The following is a 27948-nucleotide window of genomic DNA, read 5'->3' on the forward strand; positions in this document are numbered from 1 at the left end:
GCAAATCAAATTCATGATAATTAATACCCTGAGTATTAATAATGAGCGGACATGGCAGTCCGTAAACTGTACAAGCAAAAACATTGAAACAAGAATAACACACTATAATATTCTATCTCTGCCCAGACGTAAACCTCTTACTTGAATCACATGAGGATGCAGGTGGAATGTGTGTTCATTCGTCCTTTAACTCAGACTCGGTTCCTCAAGGCTTGGGTGATGACGGGAGGCCGTTTCCTCGCTCTGTCTGCAGGCGGTACGGCATTTCAGAGGTATTTCTACTCCTGATGATGTCATGGTTGAAGGACGTTCTGTTGTGTGCCTCATCCAATAGGAGTTGAGAGTTCGAACCTTTAGTGAGCAAGGCTTCATGGGATTTGTAGTCTGTGTTGGACTCCCTTTGTTTGATTTTGGCGGGATTTTTATCAGTATAATTTATGACTTATGTGGGGGCCTGAGTTAGGTTTTACGACTGTGTTAGACCTGCCTTTGTCTTCTATCTGACTACATGAGGCCCAACACCCCTAAGGTCCACAAATGATTATGGTGGTTAGTACCAATTATGGCCCTGGTATTTTGGGCACAAGGTTGAAAATATGATTTCATGAATGTTCACTGCAACTTTTTCAAATAAAATATTTTAATAAAATTAAAACTTCTGGCTCAAATGGCACCGTTTACTGAGGATGAACCTTAAACTCAATTGTTTTTTACTCTTGTCTTGTTTTTTTTGTTTTTTTTGTTTTTTGGTGTTCTCATTGGCTTTCAAGGCCATACTATGTTGTAAGCCAAGTTTAAATGTAAAGGTTTTGGAGAGACTCACCATGATTGCTTCATCTTTTATCTTCTCTTTATCACTAGCTTCTCGAGAAACCAAGGACCCCTGTAAAATAAAATATTCCTCTGACCTTATTTATTCATATACTTCACAATAATTGATAAAAAACTTTACAAAATAATAACTGTTCTACATTAAGGTGAAACAGTAGCACTACATATATGATCAAGGAAAAGGTAACTTAAAAGCAAAATTTTTTAGATAGTCACCATAAAAACAAAGTCTATTGGTGATCAACCACTGGTCAATATTGTAATTTTAATTCCTCAGTTGATTGTTAGGGTAATTTTTAATAAGCTAGTTAATTATCCTGCAGTGTCCTGAATGACACACTGAACTCCTGACACACTGACTCTAATGTACTCACCAAAATGGAACATTAACATGTTCATAACTACCAATTTTCATAATCGACTAGTCGGTGGGTTGTCTGAACTTTGTGTTAAGGAACCCATGTTTCATTAGGCTCAGTAATCTTCACAAGACTTAAGGCGCGTTTCAGAGGGATTTATACAGGTAGACGCTAAGTGCAGCACTTCAACATAAAGGATATTCAACAAATAAATAGTCTAAATAACTTTAACACCATATTGCACAAAACTATCAAAGTAAGAAATAAGAAAGACTACAATACATAACAACATAAAAACAGTTAATGCGCATCCTGAATGCATAATGACACACATCAGTGTAAATGGAGTGCTTCAGGGCGATCCTCACTGCACATTAAAAGGTGCATAACTGTAAAATTGCGGGTCCACAACATCTAGTTCACAACATCCAACAGTTTAAACCTTTTTTACTGCAACTCCTGTTTAAAAGGGTCATGACACGAGGAATAAAAATGTCCTTGATCTTTTGACATATAAGTGGTCTTTGAACTATAAAAACATAGTGTATATTACAGAACTGAAAACTTCCTCCTTAACAGAAAAAGAGCATTTATTTAAACCAAGCTGCAAAATTGGCTTGTTTGAAATTTGTGGAACTTGTGATGTCACAAGGACCAAATACATCTGCATATGACTGCCTCTTCAGCAAGACATCAATGCTTAATTTTCATGATTGCACCCTTGGCCCCGCCTAGTGGTGCTCAGTCAGACACACGTGAGAGATGGGCCTGTCATGGGAGATTCATTCAAAGTGGATGTGGCAGTGGGAGCGTGGTCAAGCGTCTGTCCGGAGAGAGAGAGAAAGTGGTAAGGGCGCTTGCACCTGAGCTAGATTATGTTTAACACCTGTCTCTAATTCCAGTGAGCATGGGGAAAGCGTCATATAAGCAGCCACGCCACCAGCAGAGAAGAGAGAGAGTCTGACACAAGGAAGGCCACAGTGCTCCTGATGCTGTTGCGTTTAATCTATTGTGTTTGTGAAGCTGATGTGTTTAAGTAACTACGTGCCTGTGAAGCTGATGTGTTTGAGTGACTACATGTCTGTGAAGCTGTTGAGTTTGTGAAGTTGTAAAGCACTCAAGTGGCCAATTAAAAGTCTTACCTGAACCTGGAAAACCCACTTCCCTGTGTTCTCCTTCCCTTCTCCTGTGAAGCTGTGTTACACTGGACTTATACAGAACACCTTAATCTGGATTTAAAAGTTTTTCTACATAAACGTGCACTAGACGAAAGGCTTTGACCATTATTATACATCACGTGCCGCTTTTAAAAGATGCCGCACCCCAGAACAACACCACCAGTGGTTCCACTCCCTCACCCTGAGCGAGGCCAGCCACCAGTTTGCATTTGCCCAGCAGCTCCGTGATGCTTGCCAAAAATGGGTGCTAGCCGAGGAAGGGTGTGGCGTGGAGGATGTTATTGAACTGATGGTGCTGGAGCAGCTGAGCGTTCATCTGCCACGAAGAACTGTGGAATGGTACCAGTGCTATCGCCCCACGTCAGTGGATGACGACGTCTAGCTGGCCGAAGCCCACATGGCGGCTTACCCAGAAGCCGGCGAGCAGTCCAGATCTCTCTCTCTCTCCCTCTTGCTCCTCCTCCTCTTGTTCCTCCCTCTCCTCCCTCTCACCCTATATCCTCTCCCCGGAAACGGGGAGTGGTTCCACCCAAACGGCGTCCCACCTTCGCGAGCTGCACTATGCGCCGGCCCCCTCCCCTCTCCGTCGTCCTTCCCAGGTTGATGTCTCTGCCGCCACGAGTGCAGCCAGGAAGCCTGGGCCGGTCTGTCGGAGTTGCGGGGAGCCGAGACACATCCAAAACTGGTGTCCAGCAATGGAGGTGGAGATGTGGATCCGGGTCTCCGACATGCCACAGACTGCCCCTGATCGAGCAGGGACATATCGTATACCGGCAAAAAATAAGGGGCATACATACCAAGCTTTGGTGGATTCGGGCTGTAATCAAACCTCAATCCACCACGGCTTGGTTCATGATGGGGCTTTGGGTACAAACACAAGGTGATGGTGAGGTGTGTGCATGGGGATGTTCACAAATATCCGGTAGTGACAACTGTCTTTCAATTTCAGGGGGTAAAGCATAGAGTGGAGGCTGCATTTAATTCCCGCCTCACCCATCCACTGATTTTTGGGACCAATTGGCCAGGGTTTAAAATATTCTTAAAAGCATTGTGTGTGGATGGGTCCTACAAACCAAAATCTCAGTGTGTGATGTGTGATGCAATGGCTGGGGAGGCGGAGCTGGTGCCATCCACGTTTGCTCAGCATCAGGATTATGCAGGAGGTGAATCCTCCGGCACTCCCATCCTGAGGAAGTTCCCAGTGGGAGATTTCCCTCTAGAGCAATCGCATGACGAAACCTTTAGGCACGCGTTTGACCAAGTGAGAGTAATCGATGGCCAGCAGCTCCAGCCTGATGTCGCCCTCACATATCTGTATTTTTCTATTATTAGGGACCGGTTGTATCGAGTGATGCAGGACACTCAAACGCATGAAAATACAACCCAGTTATTAGTCCTGAGGAGCCGTCGGGAAACACTTTTCCAGCCAGCTCACCATAATCTGATGGTGGGTCACTTAGGACAAGAGAACACTGCACCGTTTAATGGCCCGCTTTTGTTGTCCAGGCATTCGCAGGGATGGACGCAGATGGTGTGCGGCATGCCGCGAATGTCAGTTGGTGAATCCACTGGCCACCCCAAGAGCACCACTGCGCTCATTACCATGGATTGAGTCCCCCTTCGAAATAATTGGTATGGACCACGTCAGGCCATTAGAGCGTTCAGCACGTGGATATCGGTTTGTATTAGTCCTGGTGGATTATGCAATGCGATATCCGGAAGCGGTGCCTTTACGCAGCATCTCAGCACGCAGTGTTGTGTAGGCATAAATTTTCTCCCGGGTGGGGATTCCGAAACAAATACTCACCGACCAAGGTACAACTTTTATGTCACGTACACTGTGTGAACTTTATGAATGGCTGGGGATTAAATCGATTCGCACCAGCGTTTATCACCTGCAAACTGGTGGAAAAATATGATTTGCAAGTTTGTACACGAGGACGCTAGAAATTGGGACAAATGTCTGGAACCCATATTGTTTGCAGTCATGGAGGTCCTGCAAGCCTCCACGGGGGTTTTCCCCCTTCGAGCTCCTGTATGGACGTCAGCCCCATGGGGTGCTTGACGTCATACAGGAGGCGTGGAAGGAAGGACCTTCCTAAAGCAAAAATGACATTCAATATGTCCTTGATCTTTGAGCAAAGCTACACACACCTCGTCGGTTGTCACACAAAAATTTGCTCCAAGCTCAAGAGACACAAAGCCGGCTTTATAATAGGGGTGCCCAGCTATGGGAATTTGCACCGGGAGACAAAGTACTTGTATTACTCCCCACATCGAGCTCAAACTTACTAGCCAAGTGGCAAGGGCCCTTTGAGGTTACACGGCGAGTCTGGGATCTCGATTATAAGGTTAAACGAATGGATAGAGGCAGAGCACGTCACACTTACCACCTCAACCTCCTTAAATTACGGAGCGAGGCGGTCCTCGTGTCCATGGTGACGGTAGTTCCAGAGAGGGTGGAGCTTGGGCCGGAGGTGAAGTTCAAAGCCGATCCTTTCACCCTTGTGGAGACCACCTCTCACCGTCCCAGCTCACGGGGGTGGCCAAATTGCAAAAAGAATTTGCAGACATGTTCTCTCCTCTTCCCGGTTGTACTAACCTCATACAACACCATTTCAAGACACCACCGGGAGTGGTAGTGCGTAGTCAGCCATACCGCTTGCCCGAACATAAGAAAAAAGTGATTCGGGATGAATTGGAGGCAATGCTCGAGATGAGGGTAATAGAAGAATTGCACAGTGATTGGGCCAGCCCGGTTGTTCTTGTACCTAAGAGTGATGGGTCAGTCCGGTTCTGTGTAGATTACCGGAAAGTCAACATGGTGTCTAAATTTGATGCATACCCAATGCCCAGAATTGATGAACTGCTCAATCGGTTGGGTGCGGCTCAATTTTATTCAACACTTGATTTAACAAAGGGATATTGGCAGATCCCCTTAACTCCATTATCCCGAGAGAAAACAACATTTTCCACACCATTTGGATTACACCAATTCGTCACTCTCCCGTTCGGTTTGTTCGGGGTTCCCGCTACATTCCAGCACCTCATGGATAAGATTCTCTGACCGCACGCTGCATACACCGCTGCCTATTTAGATGACATCATCATATACAGTAACGACTGGTAGAGGCATATGCAGCATCTGAGAGCCGTCCTGAGGTCGCTGAGGTGGGTGGGGCTCATGGCAAACCCCAAAATTTGCGCAATTGGATGGGTGGAAGTATGGTATCTGGGCTTCCACTTGGTCATGGGCAGGTTCGGCCTCAAATTGAAAAGACCACGGCGATAGTGGCCTGCCCATGTCCCAAGACCAAAAAGGAGGTGAGACCAGATCCGGTCCAGTGGACAGAGGCGTGCCAACAGGCTTTTACGAGAGTGAAACCTGCACTCTGTGGCGGACCGTTTCTACATGCTCCTAACTTCTCTCTCCCCTTCATTTTGCAGACGGATGCATCAGAGAGGGGGTTGGGGCCATGCTCTCGCAGGAGGTGGAGGGGGTGGAGCAGCTTGTGCTGTACATTAGTTGCAAGCTCTCTTTGAGGGAGACTAAGTACAGCATGATCAAGAAAGTGTGCCTTGCCATCAAGTGGGTGGTCCTAACATTCTGTTATTACCTGCTGGGGCAGGCCTTCATCCTCTGCTCAGATCACGCCCCGCTTCAGTGGCTGCACCGCATGAAGGATACCAATGCGTGGATCACTTGTTGGTACCTGGCACTTCAGCCCTTAAAATTGAAGGTGGTCCACAGGCTGGGGCTGCAGATGGTTGTGGCTGATTTCCTCTCCAGGAATGGGTGGGGGTTAGCAGGCCGGACGGGGCTCGGGCCTGAGTCAGGCGGTGGGGGTATTTGGAGCGGGACGTGGACGTGGTCGTGTGTCTGTCACTGGGGAAAGAGAGGAAGCGGTAAGGGCCATCACCTGGTGATTGTTAACACTAAACACATGTGTCTTATTTCAGTGACGATGGAGACGGGCTTTAAAAGGCTGCCAGAGAGACAGACAGACAGAGAGAGTCCAGAGACACTATGTGTGTTCTATAAATACTTTGTTGTGAAGCTGAAAAGCCAATACTTTGTTGTGAAGCTGAAAAGCCAATACTTTGTTGTGAAGTTGAAGACAACTGCATTAAAAGTTGACTCACGTGGACTATGAAACCGGCTCCCGTGTCCTTCCTATTTGAACCCCTCTACAGCAATGTTAAGTTATAACTCTAATATGGAGACCCCCATTGTGTTTCATTCAGCTGCACTGTTATGCTGTTGTGCTATTTTGAAGGCATCCTGGACCTTTTTTACACTCATCTGTGCTATTTTTATTTTGTTAACATGGACGTGTTTGATTGTATTGATGCAATTCCAAACAACACCTGCAATATGCGCTGCGTTTTAAGAATGGTACAAGAGCAACTTTTAAAAATGCATTTCATTCTGCTGCAGCCACTTACAGTTAGAAACACATGCAGTCCTGAGTGTAAACAAACACGGAAGATGTGAGATTTGAAGACCAGCATCTCTGCTGTGGCCTGATGAAGTCGGTTGAAGCACCCAATGGCACCACCATGGAATGTTTACATTTGTGTATTCAGACTATCTCATGGTGTAGCTAAAACACTATTGGACTGCAAATACATAAGTAAACAATTTAATTCATGAATATTTCATATGTCATGCGTCAAGTCATTTTTATTTGTATAGTGCAAACACACATCATTTCAAAGCAGCTTTACAGAAAATGATTGCTTTAATTATGCTTTAACAGAAAAAGCTGTAACATAGTAATGTCTTCCAATCATAATAGTGTGGTTTAATAAAAAAACATTATTGTAAATTGGGCCTTAAAATAAATAATATAAAATAATTATATTTATATTTAGACCCCCAGTGAGCAAGCTTAAGTCAACTGTGGCAAGGAACACAAAACTACATAAGATGTTGGTTAAAGGAAAAAACAGCATGAATATAATGCCAATATTAGTTATTTATGTTTAGTACATGTCAAAATTTTAAATTAGTTACTAAGTAAAAACATTGTTAGGGGCCAATGTTTAAACAAAAAGCTTTTGTATTAACAGTATGATTAATGACTAAAGTCTTAGAATTTACATTCTTAATTAACTGCGCAAGTGCAAACAGATGCATTGTCATTTGTTATTTGGCTGATGAAAGCTGCAATTAATTTATTTTCTATGTATTCCATTTTAAGAGTGTAGTCCATCCTTTGACCAAGGTGATGCAGGCAGAGGTCAGTAAGGTGCACTGAAGTTCGACTGTAAGCTTGTGGCAGATTAATTTCTTAAGTCCAAATTTCAGGCAGTGTCCAGTGAAGTATTCCACGTCTGATGGTTGGTGCTGGCATCAGTTCAAGTAATTTGTTTGATTAAGCTTATCGATCATCCATTAATTAATTTCAGAACAAATGCATTCAGTAATCATGCCAGCAGATGTTGCTGGGGCTGACTATACAGTCATCTGGTACTAGAGGGCACTTGCGCTCTGCGTGTCACATCTCGTCGCATCACAGAAGAACCACACATGCTCAAAGTAATTAGTTTTGGAGCGTTTCTCTTTAAATGAACATAATGTTTTCTGCATACACTGTAATAATGTGTTAAAGCACATGAAGCACTGTTGATCTGTTGGTCTTCCAAACAACAACTACACCAGTGATCGCTAGGAAAGCACCAAGGCACATTCAGCTGACATCTCATCAGCACCAGAGAAACGGTATGTTGCATTATGCAGGCTACTGTGTTTACGCAGTGTGTTATGATCTGACTTAAAGGCGTCATGAAGTGCTATTTTTATTATTGTATTATCTTCCCTGAGGTCCACTGATAATGTTATGAATGTTTTTTTGCACCAAAACAGTCACAATTTGGTAATATATGATAATTATCCACCCTGTTTTTGGCCCTCTTTCTGAAACGCTCAGTTTTGCCTAAGCACCTTCTTAAAACTTCAACGTAAACGCCCACTGTTCTGATTGGCTAATATCATGCAGCCCCTCAAATTCAGCAAACTCAATCGGAAGAACATTATAACACAAAATGTCTGGGTTTTCACATAACGCACATCCAACACATTGCATCTGAATATATTAAACTGTTAATCTCAAGCACAACCATTAAGACTCCGCACCATAAACTATCAAACAGACATGACATTTGAAATATTAATGAATGAAACGATTTACTTACATTTTTTAAGCGTTTTTAACTGCCCCAATCTTCAATAACAGTTCCTTTGCAAAGCTTGAACCGTGTTTTGACTGTTCACAAGCAATCCATGCTGACATGAGCCGAAAACCCCCCCACACATACAGTACATAGTCCAAAGAATGGTGAAATTACGCACACACATACTGAGGTGTACATCGATGGAAACACATCGAAATGGTCAAAGACATCCATCGTCAAAGACGTCCTATGTTTACATACACCAACAATTAAAAATAGTGCAGATGGGTGAAAGAACGCGTCCATGAAATGTTTGTGCTCAAAGCAACACAGGCAGCAGCTGAATGAAAGAGAATTGCCTCTCCTCTTCAGAGTTGTAACTTGACACCACGTCTTTTAAAAGCGGCACGAGATATGTATCAAATGGTCAAAGATGTCTGTGTAGTGAAATAATATATTAAAAAATAATCCAAAAGTCCAGATAGGTCCCCTTAGGGGTTATGTTAGGAATAGTTAGCCATGGAAGGCATGCTCTCTTGACTTGAAATGCGTTCCAGTGGGCGGGGCCAAGGGTTCAATGACGCATGTTGTGGAATGTGTAAATAAAAATGAGCAATGTATCATGATGTCATGACTACACAGATTTCAAAACAAGATGTTTCAACAGGGTGGCAACTATAAATGCTCTTTTTAGACTGGGGAGGAAGTTTTGAGTTCTGAAATTTACAGTATGTTTTTATAGTACAGTTACCTCTTATAATATATATAGGAATATAAAGGAAATTTTGATTCTCCATTTCATGACCCCTTTAATTTCAAATAAATAAATAAAAAGTCCTAGATTCCTAAATATTCCACGATCCACAACGTGAAGTTTCAATGAACTCAAATATGTGTCTCGTATACAAGTTATTATGAACAGAAATTCATTAACAGTAATTAAACAATTCACACATTCTTACTAAACATATTATTATATTATATTACCTAAATGTATTAAAATACACTGAACTAAGAATTTTTAAATAAAAAAAATTCCAATACTTGCATTTCTTAAGTGTATTAATTTACATTATATTTAAACAGTAGGCTAACATGCACATATTATTTGTCCTCCAAGTGTGTTTTGCTGTATTAACGTTATGATTAATAGATTAATTAATACATAGCCGCCGTTGCCAGTATTGACAGTACTGACATGGCAATACTAGTTTTATTTTAAGCAGAGGAGTCTCTAGGATTTGAAAACATCAGGGGCTGATGCCAAAACATCAGGGGCTAGAATCCAACCATAAGCTTTGAATGCATAGAAATAAAAACTATGTACTGTGCATTATATTTTGTTTTCCACAAAGGGGGGTGTTTCTAGCCTTATTGTCTTTCATGAGTCACCTATGAAGTAAAAGTTAATTTTTTAAAAGAACAAGACCAAAACATGTGATTTGAATGAGTTTGGGAGCAGCATTTCTACAGTTTCTTGTGTAGCTTGAATTTAAATATGGGATACAATGCATCTCTAGATTTAAAGTATTTACATGACATCACTAACTGAAGTTTCTCACAATGGCCTTTTTTATTTATTTATTTTTTTAAAGTAGCTTTCTGTGACAGTACCATGCTAAAGTGATGGTACTACCATGGTATTTTGATTTAAACTATGTTATTTAAATTATACTCTAAGGTATCTGAAGTATTTTAGTACCCTGACTTATTTTCCATCATCTACGCATCTGTAACATTTTGAATTTGACACAGATTTTTTTACTTTAAGGTGCTATATGAAATCAAACTAAACTTAAATAACACATTATTTATATGAGATTAGTTATGAGACTAGAATCATTTTTTTGACTGTAGCCATGAATAGACCACATTACTGAGTTGGGACTGTGCTAGTAAACACATTTTTTCCTACTCCATAACAGATATTGTTTTTATTTCATTAGGCTCTTAATGATTTAAGTAATCTTTAGGAATATTTGAAGTCAAACAATCATTCATAAAGAACATACATTACACAGGAGGAAAACGTTATTAATATAAACTTAAATTGTTTATTAAGCCCTTGTTTTCCCCTGTTTTTTGTCAGTCTTCATCTGTATTATGCTGTGCTTTGTTCCCTGTGTTTTATTTCATTATGTTCTGAGTTACCTGGTTTACTTTTGTTTTATTAAAAAAGGCTGCATTTAGATCCTCATTCCTCTCCTGTCTCGTCACAGAAAGACTGACTGAGAAATGGATCTAGAGGCCGTCAGGATTCTACTCCTTCAACAAGGGGACCGTCCAGTTGAGGATCACGCCTGTGAGATTTTAGAGCTGGCAAACGTAGTGCACTATCCAGACCTCTCTCAGGTGGTTTTCTTCCGGGCCGGTCTGAATAGTGCACTGAGGGAACTTATGCCTCTGGCTGATCCTCACTGGACGCTCGGCGATTATGTGGAGAAGGCTCTGGAATTAAGCGGTTCTCCTTATACAGTGGATTATGGCGGGAACCACGGGCCAAAACCTGCCTGTCACGGCCCCAGTTTCGAAGCCTTCCATGGCCCCAGTCTCGAAGCCTTCCACGGCCCCAGTCTCGAAGCCTTCCATGGCCCCTGTCTCAAAGCCTCCCATGGCCCATCTCGAAGCCTTCCACGGCCCCTGTCTCCAAGTTGTATGATCTGCCACTGATGTCGGTGCGTAGGTCCACGAAGACCTTACCTCAAAAATTGTCTGTGTCCATGCCTGCCATAGTCAATGAGCCAACGCCCATGCCTACCACAGCCAATGAGTTGCCAGCCTCGTCCGTCCCAGAGCCAGTGTTGCCAGCCTCGTCCATCCCAGAGCCAGCATTGCCAGCGTTGCCAACTTCAGCCATCCAGAGGAGGAGGAAGAGAAGAAAAGTTTCCGTGCCCAAGTCTCTTCCCATGTACACGACCACGGAGGTTGTTTCCGAGTCTCCTCCCATGCCCACGACCACAGAGGTCATTCCCAAGTCTCATCCCATGTTCACGACCACGGAGGTCATTTCCGAGTCTCATCCCATGTTCACAACTACAGAGGTCGTTCCCAAGTCTCATCCTATGTTCACGACCACGGAGGTCGTTTCTGAGTCTCTGCTCATGTTCTTGACCACAGAGGTCGTTCCCGGATCTCTGCCCAAGCCCACAACTACAGAGGTCATTCCCGAGTCTCTGCCCATGTTTGTGACCACAGAGGTTGTTCCCGAATCTCTGCCCATGCCCACGACTACAGAGGTCGTTCTGACAGAGCCTCCCATGGCTCCGTCTTCCATGGCTCTACCCCAGAGTCTTCCACGACTCTGCCCCCAGAGACTATTTCCCCAGCAGCTCCACCCCAGAGACTATTTCCCCAGCGGTTCCACCCCCAGAGACTATTTCCCCAGCGGCTCCACCCGCTCCCCCAGAGACTATTCCTCCTGCGGCTCTGCCCGCTCCCCCAGAGACTATTCCTCTTGCGGATCCGCTCGTTCCCCCAGAGACGACTCCTACAGCGGCTCCACTGCCTGACCCTGTTCCTGTCCTGTGGCCACCTCCCAGGCCTCCTGACCCTGTCTCAGCCCTGCGGCCACCTCCCAGGCCTCCTGACCCTGTCTCGGCCCTGCAGCTGCCTCCCAGGACTCCTGACCCAGTCCCCACCGTGAGGTCTTCTCCTTGGTCTCCTGGCTGTCTGCCTGATCTACTCTGGTCTCCCTGGTCGCCTGGCCATCTGCCTGTTCTGCTCTGGTCTCCTTGGTCTCCTGGCCATCTGCCTGATCTGCTCTGGTCTCCCTGGTCTCGTGGCTGCCCGCCTGATCTGCTCTGGTCCCCTTAGTCTCCTGGCCGTCCGCCTGATCTGCTCTGGTCTCCTCGGTCTCCTGGCCATCCGCCTAATCTGCTCTGGTCTCCTTGGTCTCCTGGCTGTCCGCCTGATCTGCTCTGGTCTCCTTGGTCTCCTGGCCACCCGAGATGTTAGGCAGAATGTTGGTCTCAGTATTCACTTTCATTGTATGTAGAAAAAGATGTAGTGAAAGTGAATGGTGACTTAGACTGACATTCTGCCTAACATCTATTTTGTGCTGAACAGAAGAGAGGAATTCATGTGGGGAACAACATGAGGTTGAGTAATGATGACAGAAATTACATTTTTGTGTGAACTTTTTAATTACCTGTTTAAGTTTTTGTTAAAGGTATCTGCCAAGAACAACAATATAAATGTAAGTCAGCACATGACTTCATTAAGTCTTGCTGGGGAAAAAAGTGACTGAAGAGAAGGGCCATAATTTAGGCTGTATACTTAAACAATTATTCCATCTGAATAAAAATGGAGGTAAGAATTGAGAAAAATAGCCCCCTGTGAGATTTAGGTGAGATTGTTTCTCATGCAGTAAAACTATAATTTAGTCAAGTTATTTTTATTTGTATAGCGCTTTTCAAAGCATCTTTACAGAAAACGTCATGGTTACTGGTGTAACCTCTGTTCCCTGATGGAGGGAACGAGATGTTGGTGTCGATGTAGTGACACTAGAGGTCACTCTTGGGAGCCCGAGACACCTCTGGTCTTTGATAAAATGCCAATGAAAATTGGCGAGTGGTATTTGCATGCCACTCCCCTGGACATACGGGTATAAGGAGCTGGTATGCAACCACTCATTCAGGTTTTATGCTGAGGAGCCGATATAAGGTCCGGCCATTTCAGCGGATAGTTCAGCGTTGTGTATCCGCGTTGTGGCAGGAGGGACACAGCGTCTCGTTCCCTCCATCAGGGAATGGAGGTTACACCAGTAACCATGACATTCCCTATCTGTCACTCACTCGACGCTGGTGTCGATGTAGTGGCACTAGGGGTCCCTATACGAAACGCCACAAGGCTGAACTGTGTTACGTGAACTGGCGGTGTGTGGTGGGCAGACTTGCTGTGTGCCTCATTGTCAGCACACCAGGTCGACATGTAACCTCCCCCAACATAGTTATGAGTGTCGAACGGCCCTTTTTGGGGACAAGTCGACTACCCAAAGATAGAGACAGGCTTAACCCAGTCGTGGCCTCTTTTCCCCTTCTCTTTTTTCCACTCCTGCTCAATGGGGGAGGAGTTACTACAAACATGGAGACTGGGGCAGAGGGGCTCTGCCGAAGGAAGACGCAGTTTACCAGCCTTACAGGGAACCGCCACATGTGGAGCACCTACCCCAGAACAGGGCTCTTAGTTGTGTACCTTTCCTCCGAGCCCTGTGCCCAGCGAGTCTTTGCCACAGGGCTCGGAGGAAGTCAACCAGGGAACAAAGTTTGTGAACACTACTGGGAATTAATGGGCTTATCCACTTGTGTTGCATGCCACTACCTGGGACGAAACCGGTTCCACCCGGAGGTTGTAGAACCTTGCACAGGTGTTGGGTGTTGCCCAGCCTGCTGCTCTGCAAATGTCTGTTAGAGAGGCACCCCTGGCCAGGGCCCAGGGAGCCGTTACACCCCTGGTAGAATGGCCTGGTAGCCCTATCGGGGGCGGCATGTCCTAGGCGACATATGCCATAGTTATGGTGTCAATGAGCCAGTGGGCGATCCTTTGCTTGGAGACAGTGCTTCCTTTCCGCTGTGCACCAAAGCAGACAAAGAGCTGCTCAGAGATTCTAAAGCTCTGCGTGCAATCCAAATAGATGCATAAAGCGCGCACCGGACACAGCGACGACAGGGCTGGGTCTGCCTCCTCCTGGGGCAGCACTTGCAGGTTCACCACCTGGTCCCTAAAGGGGTGGTGGGAACCTTGGGCACATAACCCAGTCAGGGTCTCAGGATCACATGAGAGTAACCTGGACCGAACTCCAGGCACGTTTCGCTGACAGAGAACGCTTGCAGGTCACCTACCCTCTTGATGGAAGTGAGTGCAGTCAGGAGGCCAGTCTTCAAGGAGAGTGCCTTAAGCTGGGTTGATTGCAAAGGCTCAAAGGGAGCTCTCTGTAGACCCTGAAGAACTACAGAGGTCCGATGAGGGAACGAGGTGCGGTCTGGAGGGATTCAGCCTCCTGGCGCCTCTTAGGAACCTGATGATCAGGTCGTGCTTCCCCTAAGATGCGCCTGGGGACCAGTTCTAGAGGACACCTGCCCGTAGGAACGAGAGGTCGGTCCAAGGGCTGAAAAGAAGGTGACAGACCGACATAATAGCCACGCGGTGTGTCCCGTGGCGCCATGCCCGTCTCGGGACTCGAGTCTGGAGCCAGTGCTGAAGCGGCCTCATATGCATCAACCCGAGTAGGGTGGCCACCGCCAAGGATGCCATATGCCCCAGGAGCCTCTGAAAAAGTTTCAGTGGAACCACTGTTCCCTGTTTGAACGCCTTCAAACAGGCCAGCACCGACTGGGCGTGCTCGTTCGTAAGCGTTAGTCCAACTCCAAACCAAGAAAAGAGATGCTCTGAACTGGGAGGAGCTTGCTCTTTTCCCAGTTGACTCGAAGCCCTAGTCGGCTGAGGTGTGAGAGCACCAGGTCCCTGTGTGCGCACAACACGTCTCAAGAGTGAGCTAGGATTAGCCAGTCGTCAAGATAGTTGAGAACACGAATGCCCACCTCCCTTAACGGGGCAAGGGCAGCCTCTGTGACCTTCGTAAAGATGCAAGGAGACAGAGACAGGCCGAAAGGGAGGACTTTGTGCTGATACGCCTGACCCTCGAACGCGAACCGCAGGAAGGGTCTGTGTCAAGGAAGTATGCATCCTTCAGGTCTACCGCCGCGAACCAATCTTGATGCCGGACGCTCGCCAGAATGCGTTTTTGCGTCAGCATCTTGAATGGGAGTTTGTGTAAAGCCTAGTTCAGAATTCACAGGTCCAAGATTGGCCTCAACCCACCACCTTTTTTCGGTAAAAACCCCTTCTTCATCTCGGCTGGAGGGACAGGTTCTATCGCGCCCTTCCATAGGAGGGTAGCAATCTCCGCACAAGGTAGCAGCGTTTTTGTCTTTCAGCAAGGTGAAGTGGACACCGCTGAACCTAGGCGGATGCCCGGCAAAGTGAATCGCGCAGCTGAGTCGGACGGTCCGGACCAGCCCTCGCGACGGATTGGAAAGCACAAGCCATGCGTCCAAGTTCCGCGCAAGGGGGACCAAAGGGACAACGTCATTGTACGTACCGGCAGGTGGGGCCTCGAGGCGGGGTGGAGCACGAGGTGCCACACCACATCGTGGCCGTGCTGAGTCTAAGGACATCGAAGCACTTACCTGGCTCCTTGTGACCACCCCCGGAACAGCCTAGGATGGGGGAGGAAGAGGCCTGTCCTCGTGACCCGTGGAGACTGTCACATCGGGGGCGGATTTGTGCCACAGCTGGGTGCTCAGGGGCGGGAGACCGCCGCTGGAGCGCCAAACCTGCCAAATAGAGTGGTGGACAGTGGTCGTGATGACAGCCGTACACACTGGATATGTGACCCAGGGAACAAGGAAACTGCTCTTGCTGATCTCTTGAGTACTGCAGCCACTTGGGCATGCAGCACAATTAAATGCAAAAGATAACAATAAGATGGAGATCTGCTTACCAGCTCCAGAGCAGTGGGTTTCGTTGTCCCTGGGTCGCCCGTCTCAAGGGCGCTTTGAAGCCTTTCACGGGTTCTGGGCGGCCGTGAGACGGGTGGCGTCTGCTTCCTGTGGTGGGTTCCATGCCGGGGGCCGGGCCGATGGGGCGGGCTGCGGCGGAGCCGGTGCAGTCACCGCAGGGGGACGCCCTTGGTGATGAGTAGACGGGGTGCGGGATCTTGAGCCGCGCCGGGGCAGGATATGCCGGCTAGCATCCATCTACTGCTCTACCATTGAAAACTGCTGGGCAAAGTCCTCGACGGTGTCGCTGAATAGGCCCGCCTGGGAAATGGGGGCAGCAAGGAATTGTGTCTTGTCGGCCTCACCCATCTCGACCAGGTTGAGCCAAAGGTGGTGCTCCTGGACCACTAGTGTGGCCATCGTCCGCCTGATAGACCGCGCCGTGACCTCCGTCGCTCGGAGAGTGAGGTCGGTCGCCGAGTGCAGTTCCTGCATCAATCCCGGGGTGGAACTACTCTTGTGCAATTCCTTTAGCGCCTTGGCGGACTTGTAGGAGAGCCATGGCGTACAGGGCGGAGGCGGCTTGTCCAGCGGCACCGGAGGCCTTGGCCGTCAGAGACGACGTAAACCTACAGGCCTTGGACGGGGGCTTTGGGCACCCGCGCCAGGTGGTGTCGCTCTGCGGGCATAGGTGCACCGCAAGCGCCTTTATCCACCGGGGGATTGCTGAATAGCCCTTGGCCACCCCACCATTGAGGGTAGTGAGGGCAGGGAAGCTGAAAAGATCGGGAACGGGCAGTAAAAAGTGCCTCCCGTGACCTTTTCAGCTCTTCATGCACTTCCGGGAAGAAAGGAACGGGGGCGGGGTGTGGTTTTGAGCGGCGCCGCGAGCCCAGGAACCAATCACTGAGCCACGAGGGTTCAGGGAAGAGCAGTGAGTTCTACTCTAGCCGACGCTCGCGGCTGCCTGGGAAAGCATGTTGTCATCTCTGCGTCAGCCTGTGACTGGGCAATCGACCCCGAAGGGAGGAGCCCAGCTGAGGCTTCCGACTGGACGAGCCCACTCTCCGATGCTGCGCTCGAGAGCTCATCACTTTCGCGGGTTCCGAATAAGAGGTCGAACTCGCCGTGAGACGAGCCGGCGGACTCACCCGGAAGCCCGATCGGGGCAGACGAGCGTGCTGGGGAATGGGAGGTCCGTGGGGGGATACCCTGCGGAGGCGGTCCCATTGGGGTCCCCAAATCGCCCCCAGTGCTAGCTGGCCTCATACCCGTGGGTAAAAGGACTGAGGCGGGAGCCTCTGGGGTGGCTCGCTTTCTTACGAAGGCGAGCCGCGACTGCAACGTTGCCATGGAAATATTCTCGAAATGAGAACATGACCATCCTCGAACGCTGTCTCCGCGTGAGCAGTGCCCAGACACGAAAGACAGTGATCGTGACCATCAGAAGGCAAGAGATAACGAGCGCAACCAGGAATAACACACAATCAGAAAAACATCTTTAAAAAGACGCGTCTTTAAAAAGACGTTCTGTGTGTGTGCTCTTTTAGAGAAATATATACTCTTTTAGAGGGGAAAAATGCTCTTTCAGAAAATATACTCTCTAGTTTTTCTGCTGAAGCGCCCAGGGGCGTTCTCTGCAGTGCACCAGTGCAGAGGAGGGAGAAGCCGCTGAAATGCGCCATCAGATCCAGCAGAGGTGAATGAACAGTGATATGAGAGTGACCCCTAGTGTCACTACATTGACACCAACGTCGAGTGAGTGACAGATAGGGAATCATGCTTTAACAGAAAATGAAACTGTAATATCTATAAAGTCTTAGAGTCATCATTGTGTAATTGTAAATTTTGTATAAAAATAAATAAGTAAATAGTTAAATAATAATTGTATTTAGAAACCCAGTGAGCAAGCCGAAGGTGACTGTGGCAAGGAACACAACCTTGGGAGAAACCAGGCTCACTGTGGGGGCCAGCTCCCCTCTGGCTAAACAGCATGAATATAATGCCAGTATTAGTTATTTGTGTGCAGTGCAAGTCATGGTTTAAAAATTTTAAACTAAGTGTTCAGAGTCAGTGTTTAAACAAAGATTTTGCATGAGCTGTAAGATTAATGACTAATGTAGAATTTAGAACACAGAGAATATACAGAGCGCTGGATGAAGTGGATATTTATCTACAATCAGTTGAGAGGTAATGTTTAGAAACTTCAACTAGTGCTGTGTCACATGAACGAGTATTTTAGAAATGCTTTGTAGCAAATAGTTACATAAATGTTAGTACACGTACTGAAGAAAACATAAAGGTGCTTCTCTCAGAGTCACCAGAATTGAACGCTTTGGGGTTGGTTTTGCAAAAAATTCTCCAGGGGTTGCATGCCCTACACTTCTGTAAGGCTACACTTACACCTACTACACCTGTGTGTACCCTGAAATGAAATCCTGCAGTTGCCCTTGATAACATGTATATGCAAAGAGATTTAAGTAACAGACAGTAAATTCATAAAAATATACTATATATTAGGGGTTTAAAAAAATATTGTATCGTATTATATCGTACGATATGACGTTCACGGTTCAATACGATTCAATTCTCATTACAATCAAACAAAATAAATGCAGTGCTATTGTTTATGTTACTTTATTATAGAGCTCTGCTTTTTGTTGCCAATGTCAGACATATGATTTAAAAGACATTTATGTTGAATCCTTGAATGAGTTTGAGGGAAACATTTGTGGGCTCAGTTTTTATTTTTTATTTTATTGTATCGTGAGGCTTTGCATCGTATCGTATCTTAAAATGTATGTATCATTACATGCATATTATATATATATATATATATATATGCAGTAATAATATGCTTTGGAACATTAAATTAAAACAAAATTGAAAAACATGCTTTTATAGCAGGTAGCCCAGCCACTTATTTTAGCATTATATGCCTTGGCGTTAAAATTTGGCAATACTTTTTTGACATATGTGATGGCACCCCTGAATTGATCTTTAATTTCCACGACTATCGATTATGAAAATGTCTGAAAATTGACATCACTGTTGTCGACCCCACTAATCGACTTGTCGGTTGTTAAACAACTAATCAAATAGTCGGCCATGTTGGCACATCCCTAGGATACACAATAAATGAATTAAACGTACCTTGAGGTCATATTTCCTGTGGACATTGAGCCGATGACTGAACATATTCCTCATGACTACAAGATACAGTATGTGTCTTCATTGTCTACAGTCACACGGTACATGCCAAGGAACTGAGGAAGGAGTGTGCTACCATGACATGTTACGATATGCTGAGGGGTGAAGAGTACATATATTTGGCTTTATAATATGGTAGAAAAGGGAAAGAAATGTTAGAGCTGTGTATCCTTGTAAGCAGTGCTGACCCAAGATCCTTTCTCGATCTTGTTCCCCTTTTTCTCCCTTGTTGTTTCCTGTCTCCCTCTCCTATTTTTCCCATCTAATAAAGTAACAAATTGCCAAAAATATCACTTGAAGGAATAGTTCACTAAAAATGAATTATGTCATTTCAAACTCATATGTCTCTTTCTTCTGCGGAACACAAAAGGAAGAACGTCATGTCCCGTTTGCTGATTTCAATACAATGGCCAGGGCCGCTGATAAGGGGGGCAACTGGACCTTTTGTCCCGGGTTTAAAGGGGGCCCGGAGGGGGGGGCCCACATAAAGGCATTTCCATATCGTAGAGCGCATCTAAACGCGTTCAGCGGGAGACACGGATATAATCACGTAGACAGTACGCAACAGCGAAAGCCGTCGGGGTAGCGCACATTGATGGAATAACTGTCCGCAATAAGAGTGAAAAATAAGAGTGCTTTAGAAACCTTACTGGTCTGCTTGGATGACATTAAAGCCTGGATGTCTTTAAACTTTCTAAATATAATTGAAAGTAAAACCGAGATTGTCTTGTTTGGGGCTTCTGATGTCCTTGATTCCTCGAAGCTAGGCCCTTTGGCCCCTAATTTTAAACCGGTGGTGAAGAACCTAGGTGTAATGTTTGATAACACCCTCAAATTTGTCAAACAGATCAGCCTTTTGTTTCTCTTAATGATTTTGAAATTGTTTATTTCCTCACACCAAGACTATTGCAGTTCCTTTACATAGGTCAGCCAGTCGTCATTGTCTCGTCTACAAATGGTTCAAAATGCTGCTACTAGGCTCTTGACAAGTACATGCAAGCAAGATCACATTTCCACTATTTTAGCCTCTCTTCATTGGCTGCCGGTCCACTACAGAATTGATTTAAAGATCTTATTGTTTGTTTTTAAATAATTGAATGGGTTAGTACTGTCTTAACTCTCTGACTTCTTGCACATACACAAGCCACTAAGGTGTCTTAGGTCCTCTGATCAGAGGACTTTAGCCATTCCCAGTTCCAGACTGAAGCTGAGGGGTGACCATGCTTTTGCGGTAGCTGCCCCGAAGCTTTGGAACAGCTTACCCCTGTACATTAGAACAGCCCCAACTTTATCCATTTTTAAATCTCAGCTAAAAACCCATCTTTTCTTTCTGGCTTTAGAGTTTTGATATTTGTCTGTGCTATTTTCATTTATCCTGTTGTATCTTGTTTTATTTCTTATTTTTTTGTCTTATGTCTCATATTTTGAATATATCTTATTCATATTTGATTATTGTACAGTGCATTTGTCAACAGTCTGTTGTTTTTAATCATGCTTTATAAATAAATGACTAATAATAAACAGATTAGACATAAGACATAAAAGTAGTCCATGCGACTTATGCATCATTTTCCAATTCTTCTGAAGGCAGACGATGGGTTTTGGTGAGGAAAAAGACAAAATTATTTATTTGTAATTATTTGTAATTATTGTTTATTTAATGCTTTAGTTTAGTGTGATTAATAATATAAAAAAGAAAGCATTAAAAAAAATTCAATTGTATGTCTACAGAAGACTTGGAAAGTGATGGATGATCCACATAGACTATATTTATAACACTTTTTTTAAGCATTAAAGTGAGTTACTATCAATTGTAACTGTATTGAAATCAGGCCATCTCTTAAAATTCCATTTGTGTTCCACAGAAGAAAGACATAGAGGTTTAGAACGACATGAGGGTGAGTAAATGATGACAGAATTTTCATTTTTGGCTGTACATTTCCTTAAAAAAAAGAAAGGGGAAATAAACGCACTGGTCTGTCGAGCGTGGAACAATCAAGTTACTGTACATTACAGTCGGGGTCCGAAATTAATTTTTTAGCCTGCCAGCCAAGGTGGCTTTTTTTTTTTTACCAGTCAGTCAGATTTCGTACTGGCTATTTTTATTTGCATTTTCACGAGATGCAAGCATCAGACAAACATTTAGACTAATTCAATTAAATATGCAACAAAAGAGAAAAAAAAAAAAAAACACCCAACCAATTTTTGCTAATTTATATCAGTTATTACACTTATTTTCACACATTCAAGTATTAATTTTTAATCAAAATGTAGTCACGCCAGAAGCACTTTCAATTCCTAACCATTCCCTGTTCATAAATGACATTATAATGATATATTATATGGACTTGATCTAGTCCTTTAAAGGTGCACTCAGTAATTTTGTGTTTACGTTTCCTTGTCCGATATGTTGTCTTGGATTGTGGCACCTATTGGTGTGGATGCAGCATCACACAAGAGAAGAGATTTTGGGTTACTGATGCAATTGTAGAAACCTGCTATTCGCAGTTAGACATGATTCCTTTATTTCCCGATAACAGGGGAAATTTGGGTTATTTGGCTACTGATATGAATAGGGTCTTCATATAAAGTGACTGTACATTATTTTAAACATACTGTATTCATTTCTTTTTGTAAAACATTTATAATGAGGAAACAATTACTGAGTGTACCATTATACAGTAAATCGAAATCTAAACACACATAAATAAGTGTGTACCTCTGTGTGTACCTTTTGAAAAATTACACTATACCTGGTGGTATTCTGAAAGGATATTGTGCATGTCTTCCACCTCCTCACGGGAGATTTTTTTGACAATGAGTGTGTGATCATATGATGTCAGCAACAATCCCACTTCCTGATCATCACCATCCTTCGCTGGAGGACTTCGCGTTAGAGAAACCTGAAGATATAAAATTTGGACACAATTGTTAAATCTAACCAGTTAAATAACAACATATCAAATCCATACCATACACATTAACAGGAGTATCTCATACTCTAGTGCATGTCTGTGCATAAATATTTAATACAATACACTAGTTTCAATACATAAAATTCATTTTATGAAACTCTGTGTAATTTCAGTGCAAAGACCTTGACATAACTATACAGCAGCAAATGACATAACCAGTTAGTAGTAGTTAGCAGGACATTACTTTATGACAAGGTTGTCAATGTTTTGGTAAAGTTTCATTTTTACAAACCTTGGCTAACATACCAAAACATTGTGGTTTGTCCACAAAAATGCTGCCAGATAAAGGAATAGTTCACCCAAAAATTATAATTCTCTAATAATTTACTCACCCTAGTGCTGTCTCTAACTCTTTTTCTATTTTTTTTTTTTTTTTTTTTTTTTTTTTGTGAAACAAAATGTTTTTTTTTGAAGGTTGTGTGACCAAAACTTTCAAGCTCCAAAAAGAACATAAAGGCAACATAAAAGTAACCATTCAACTTGAGTAGTGTAATCCATGTCTTTTGAAGCGATACGGTTGCTTTTGGTGAAAAACAGCCGAAAAATTATTCACTATAAATCATGACATGCGCAGTCTTCCAAGCGCGTTCATGAGAGAAGCTTGTTCACACACTTCCACACACTTGACGCATGCGCACAGCGCTGTACACAAAGCATGCCCAGTTGGGCTATTTTAAAAATGCATACACAAGTTAAAATGAAAGAGTTGTGGGGTGGGCTTTTTGGGATACTTTTAATATGTACTGCAGTCACCAAAAGGTTGATGGTAAACACTAGAAAATAAAAAAGCAACGGTTTATTGATGTACTGATATGGGCATTAAGGACTTGATGCTTGTAGCATCAAAGAATCAACATCTTGATGCCTGCACTGTGTTCCAATTGGACCGGATGTCAAGATTTATTGTGAATAAGTGAATTCTGGTCTGTTTCTTATTTGAAGTGATCGTATTGCTTCAGAAGGTATGGATTATGCTGCCTTTATGTCCTTTTTGGAGCTCTGTGCTTTGTACGTTTGTTCCCTGTGTTTTGTTTCTTTATGTTCCGAGTTACCTGGTTTACTTTTGCTTTTTTTAAAGACTCTGCATTTAGATCCTCCATTCTCTCCTGACTTGTTACAGAAAGACTGACCTCTCATGGATCTAGCGGCAGTCAGAATTCTGCTTCTTCAACAAGGGGACTGTCCTATTGAGGATCATGTCCGTGAGTTTCAAATTAGCGAATTCAGTGCACTATACAGACCGCTCTCTGGTGGTTTTCTTCCGGGCCTGTCTGAATGGTGCACTGAAGGAACTGATGCCTCTGGCTGATCCTCATTGGACACTCAGAGAATAGGTGGAGAAGGCTCTGGAACTCTGCGGTTCCCCCTACATAGTGGATTATGGTGGGAACCCCGGGCCAAAACCTGCTTCTTCGGCTCCCTCATCCAAGCCCTCCACGGCCCCTTGCTCCAAGCTTTCCATGGCCTTTGTCTCCAAGTTGAATGATCAGCCACTGATGTCAGTGCGTAGGGTCATGAACACCCTACCTCGCAAATTGCCAATGCCCACGCCTGCCACGGCCAACGAGCCAACGCCCACGCCTGCCACAGCCAATGAGCCAATGCCCACGCTGCCAGCCTCATCCGTCCCAGAGCCAGTGTTGCCAGCCTCGTCCGTCCGTCCCAGAGCCAGCGTTGCCAGCCTCGTCCGTCCTACCCAGAGCCAGCGTTGTCAACTTCGGCCATCCGGAGTAGGAGAAGAAAGGCTTCTGGTCCCAAGTCTTTTCCCGTGTGCACGACCATGGAGGTCTTTTCCCAGTCTCTGCCCTTGTTCATACCCACGGAGGTCGATCCTGAGTCTCCGCCCATGCCCACAACTACAGAGGTCATTCCCGAGTCTCCGCCCATGCCCACGACTACAGAGGTTGTTCCTGAGTCTCCGCCCATGCCCACGACTACAGAGGTCGTTCCCGAGTCTCTGCCCATGCCCACGACCACAGAGATCATTTCCAAGTCTCTTCCCATATACACGACCACGGAGGTCATTTCTCAGTTTCTGCCCATGTTCTCGACCACGGAGGTCGTTCCCGAGTCTCTGCCCAAGCTCACGACCACGGAGGTTGTTCCCAAGTCTCCTCCCATGCGCACGACCACAGAGGTCATCTCTGAGTCTCAGCCAGTGTTTACGACCACAGAGGTTGTTCCCGAGTATCTTCCCATGTTCGTGACCAAGGAGGTCATTTCCCAGTCATCCAGGACTCTTTGTCTCAAGCCTCCCATGGCTTCACCTTCCTTGGCTTCGCCCCTCGAGCCTCCCACAACTCCACCTTCCATGGCTGCGCCCCGCGAGCCTCTCCTGGCTCCGCCCCCAGAGACTATTCTTCCGGCGGCTCCAGCCCCAGAGACTATTCCTCCAGTGGATCCGCCCCAGAGACTATTTGCTCTGCCCCCATATACTATTCCTTCAGCGGCTCCACCCCCAGAGACTCCACCTACAGTGGCTCCGCCACCTGACCCAATCCCTGTCCTGCGGCCACCTCACCGGCCTCCTGACCCTGTCACAGCCCTGCGGCCAACTCCCAGGCCTCCTGACCCTGTCTCGGCCCTGCGGCCACCTACCAGGACTCCTGACCCAGTTCTCACCTTGAGGTCATCTCTTTGGTCTCCTGGCTGCCCACCTGATCTGCTCTGGTCTCCTCAGTTTCCTGGCCATCTGCCTGATCTGCTCTGGTCTCCTCGGTCTCCTGGCCATCCGCCTGATCTGCTCTGGTCTTCTCGGTCTCCTGGCCGTCCGCCTGATCTGCTCTGGTCTCCTCGGTCTCCTGGCCATCCGCCTGATCTGCTCTGTCTCCATGGTCCTCACTCCCACCAGCTCTGCCTCGGTCTTCAGAGCCCCCAGCTCCACCTCAGCCTCCCTCTCTTTGCTTAGTCCCTCTGCCCCCCTTGCCCCTTGAGCCCTCTCGAACTGCCTGTTTTCCCCCACACCCCATGGACAAATTTTTTTTGAGCATCTGGAATCCACTCTTTAAAAGGGGGGCTCTGTCATGTATTCCCTGTGTTTGCATTTGACTTATGTTGAAATTCTTGTTTAGTTCCCATGTTCCTGTTTCCTGTTAGTTTGTAGTCCTTTGTAGTTTCATTTTATGATTGGTTCTCCCCTGATTGTTTCCACAGGTGTTCCTCATTCCCTTGTTTGCCCCTGTGTATTTAAGCCCTTGTTCCCTATCTGTCATTCACTCAACATTGTGTCAATGTAGCGACACTAGGGGTCACTCTTGGGAGCCCAAGACACCTCTGGTCTTTGATAAAAGGCCAATGAAAATTGGCGAGTGGTATTTGCATGCCACTCCCCTGGACATACGGGTATAAAAGGAGCTGGTATGCAACCACTCATTCAGATTTTCTCTTTGGAGCCAAACGGTCATGCTCACTAAGCTGAATTCCCACGACTGTTCATTCACCTCTGCTGGATCTGACGGCGCATTTCAGCGGCTTCTCCCTCCTCTGCTCTGGTGCACTGCAGAGAATGCCCCTGGGCGCTTCGGCAGAAATAAGAGTATATTTCTCTAAAAGAGCAGCACACACGGAACGTCTTTTTAAAGACACGTCTTTTTAAAGATGCCTTTCCGATTGTGTGTTATTCCTGGTTGCGCTCGTTATCTCTCGCCTTCTGACGGTCACAATCACTGTCTTCCGTGTCTGGGCACTGCTCACGTGGAGACAGCATTCGTGGATGGTCATGTACTCATTGCGAGGACATGTCCATGGCAACGATGCGGTCGCGGCTCGCCTTCGTAAGAAAGCAAGCCACTCCAGAGGCTCCTCGCCTCGGTCCTTTTACCCATGGGTATGAGGCCAGTGCGGCTAGCACTGGGGCCGATTTGGGGACCCCAATGGGACCGCCTCCACCGGGTATCCCCCTGCGGACCTCCCATTCCCTAGCATGCTCGTCTGCCCCGATCGGGCTTCCGGATGAGTCCGCCGGCTCGTCTCACGGCGAGTTCGATCTCTTATTCGGAGCCCGTGAAAGTGATGAGCTCTCGAGCGCAGCATCGGAGAGCGGGCTCGTCCAGTCGGATGCGGAAGCCTCATATGGGCTCCTCCCTTGGGGACGATTGCCCAGTCACAGGCTGATGCAGAGAAGACGACCTGCTTTCCCTGGCAGCCGTGAGTGTCGGCTAGAGTGGAACCCTCTGCTCTTCTCTGAACCCTCGCGGCTCGATGATTGGTTCCTGGGCTCGCAGCACCACTCAAAGCCACGCCCCACCCCTGTTCCTTTCTTCCCAGAAGTGCATGAAGAGCTGACAAGGTCGTGGGAGGCACTTTTTTACTGCCCCGGTCCCGATCTTTTCAGCTTCCCCGCCCTCACTACCCTCGATGGTGGGGTGGCCAAGGGCTATTCAGCAATCCCCCGGTGGATAAAGGCGCTCACAGTGCACCTATGCCCGCAGAGTGCCGCCACCTGGCACGGGTGCCCAAAGCCCCCGTCCAAGGCCTATGGTGCCACTGGACAGCTGCCTCCGCCCTGCACGCCATGGCTCTCCTGCAAGTCCGCCAAGGCGCTAAAAGAACTGCACGAGGGTAGTTCCGCCCCGGGATTGATGCAGGAATTGCGCTCCGCGACCGACTTCGCTCTCCGAGCGAAGGATGAGCGATGTCCACATTAGTGGTCCAGGAGTGCCAGCTTTGGCTCAACCTGGTCGAGATGGGTGAGGCCGACAGGACACGATTCCTTGCTGCCCCCATCTCCCATGCTGGCCTATTCGGTGACACCATCAAGGACTTTGCCTCGAGCACCGCCCCACCATGAGGCCCCACCTGCCAGTACGTCCAACGACGTTGACCCTTTGGTCCCCCTTGCGCAGAACTTGGAAGCATGGCTTGCGCTTTACAATCCATCGCGATGGCTGGTCCGGACTGTCCGACTCTGCTACGTGATTCAGTTCGCCGGGCATCCACCCAGGTTCAGCGGTGTCCACCTCACCTTGGTGAAGGACAAAAACTCTGCTACCTTGCGCAGAGATCACTACCCTCCTACAGAAGGGCGCGATAGAACCTGTCCCTCCAGCCGAGATGAAGAAGGGGTTTTACAGCCCCTACTTCATCGTACCAAAAAAAGGCAGTGGGTTGCGGCCAATCTTGGACCTGTGAGTACTGAACTGGACTTTACACAGACTCCCGTTCAAGATGCGGACACAAAAACGCATTCTGGCGAGCGTCCGGCATCAAGATGGGTTTGCGGCGGTAGACCTGAAGGACGTGTACAGACGTGGGAGGTGGGCATTCGTATTCTCAACTATCTCGACGACTGGCTAATCTTAGCTCACTCTCGGGACATGCTGTGCGCACACAGGGACTTGGTGCTCTCACACCTCAGCCGACTAGGGCTTCGGGTCAACCGGGAAAAGAGCAAGCTCCTCCTGGTTCAGAGCATCTCTTTTCTCGGTTTGGAGTTGGACTCAGTTTCTTTGACAGCACGCCTCACGAACAAGCACGCCCAGTTGGTGTTGGTCTGTTTGAAGGCATCCAAACAGAAAACAGCAGTTCCACTGAAACTTTTTCAGAGGCTCCTGGGGCATATGGCATCCTCAGCGGTGGCCACCCGTTCGGGTTGATGCATATGAGACTGCTTCAGCACTGACTTCAGACTCGAGTCCCGAGATGGGCATGGCGCCGCGGGACACATCGTGAGGTCATCACACCGGTCTGTCACTGTCTTTTCAGCCCTTGAACCGACCTC

At 46.5% G+C, this 27948-nt stretch overlaps 1 protein-coding gene across 1 annotated transcript in view; it reads right to left on the reverse strand.

Annotated features, from left to right (window-relative positions):
* The window catches only part of pip4k2cb (phosphatidylinositol-5-phosphate 4-kinase, type II, gamma b), a 42091-nt gene extending 19618 nt beyond the window's left edge, over positions 1 to 22473 (reverse strand). The window contains 5 exon segments of the mRNA XM_051673185.1: positions 820 to 883; positions 19198 to 19263; positions 19266 to 19349; positions 22008 to 22157; positions 22462 to 22473. Coding sequence (XP_051529145.1) covers positions 820 to 883; positions 19198 to 19263; positions 19266 to 19349; positions 22008 to 22157; positions 22462 to 22473 — 376 coding nt within the window.
* Between the last annotated feature and the right edge of the window lie 5475 nt (positions 22474 to 27948).

The sequence above is a fragment of the Myxocyprinus asiaticus genome, chromosome 35 (genome assembly GCF_019703515.2).
Source record: "Myxocyprinus asiaticus isolate MX2 ecotype Aquarium Trade chromosome 35, UBuf_Myxa_2, whole genome shotgun sequence".
Taxonomy (NCBI): Eukaryota; Metazoa; Chordata; class Actinopteri; order Cypriniformes; family Catostomidae; genus Myxocyprinus; species Myxocyprinus asiaticus.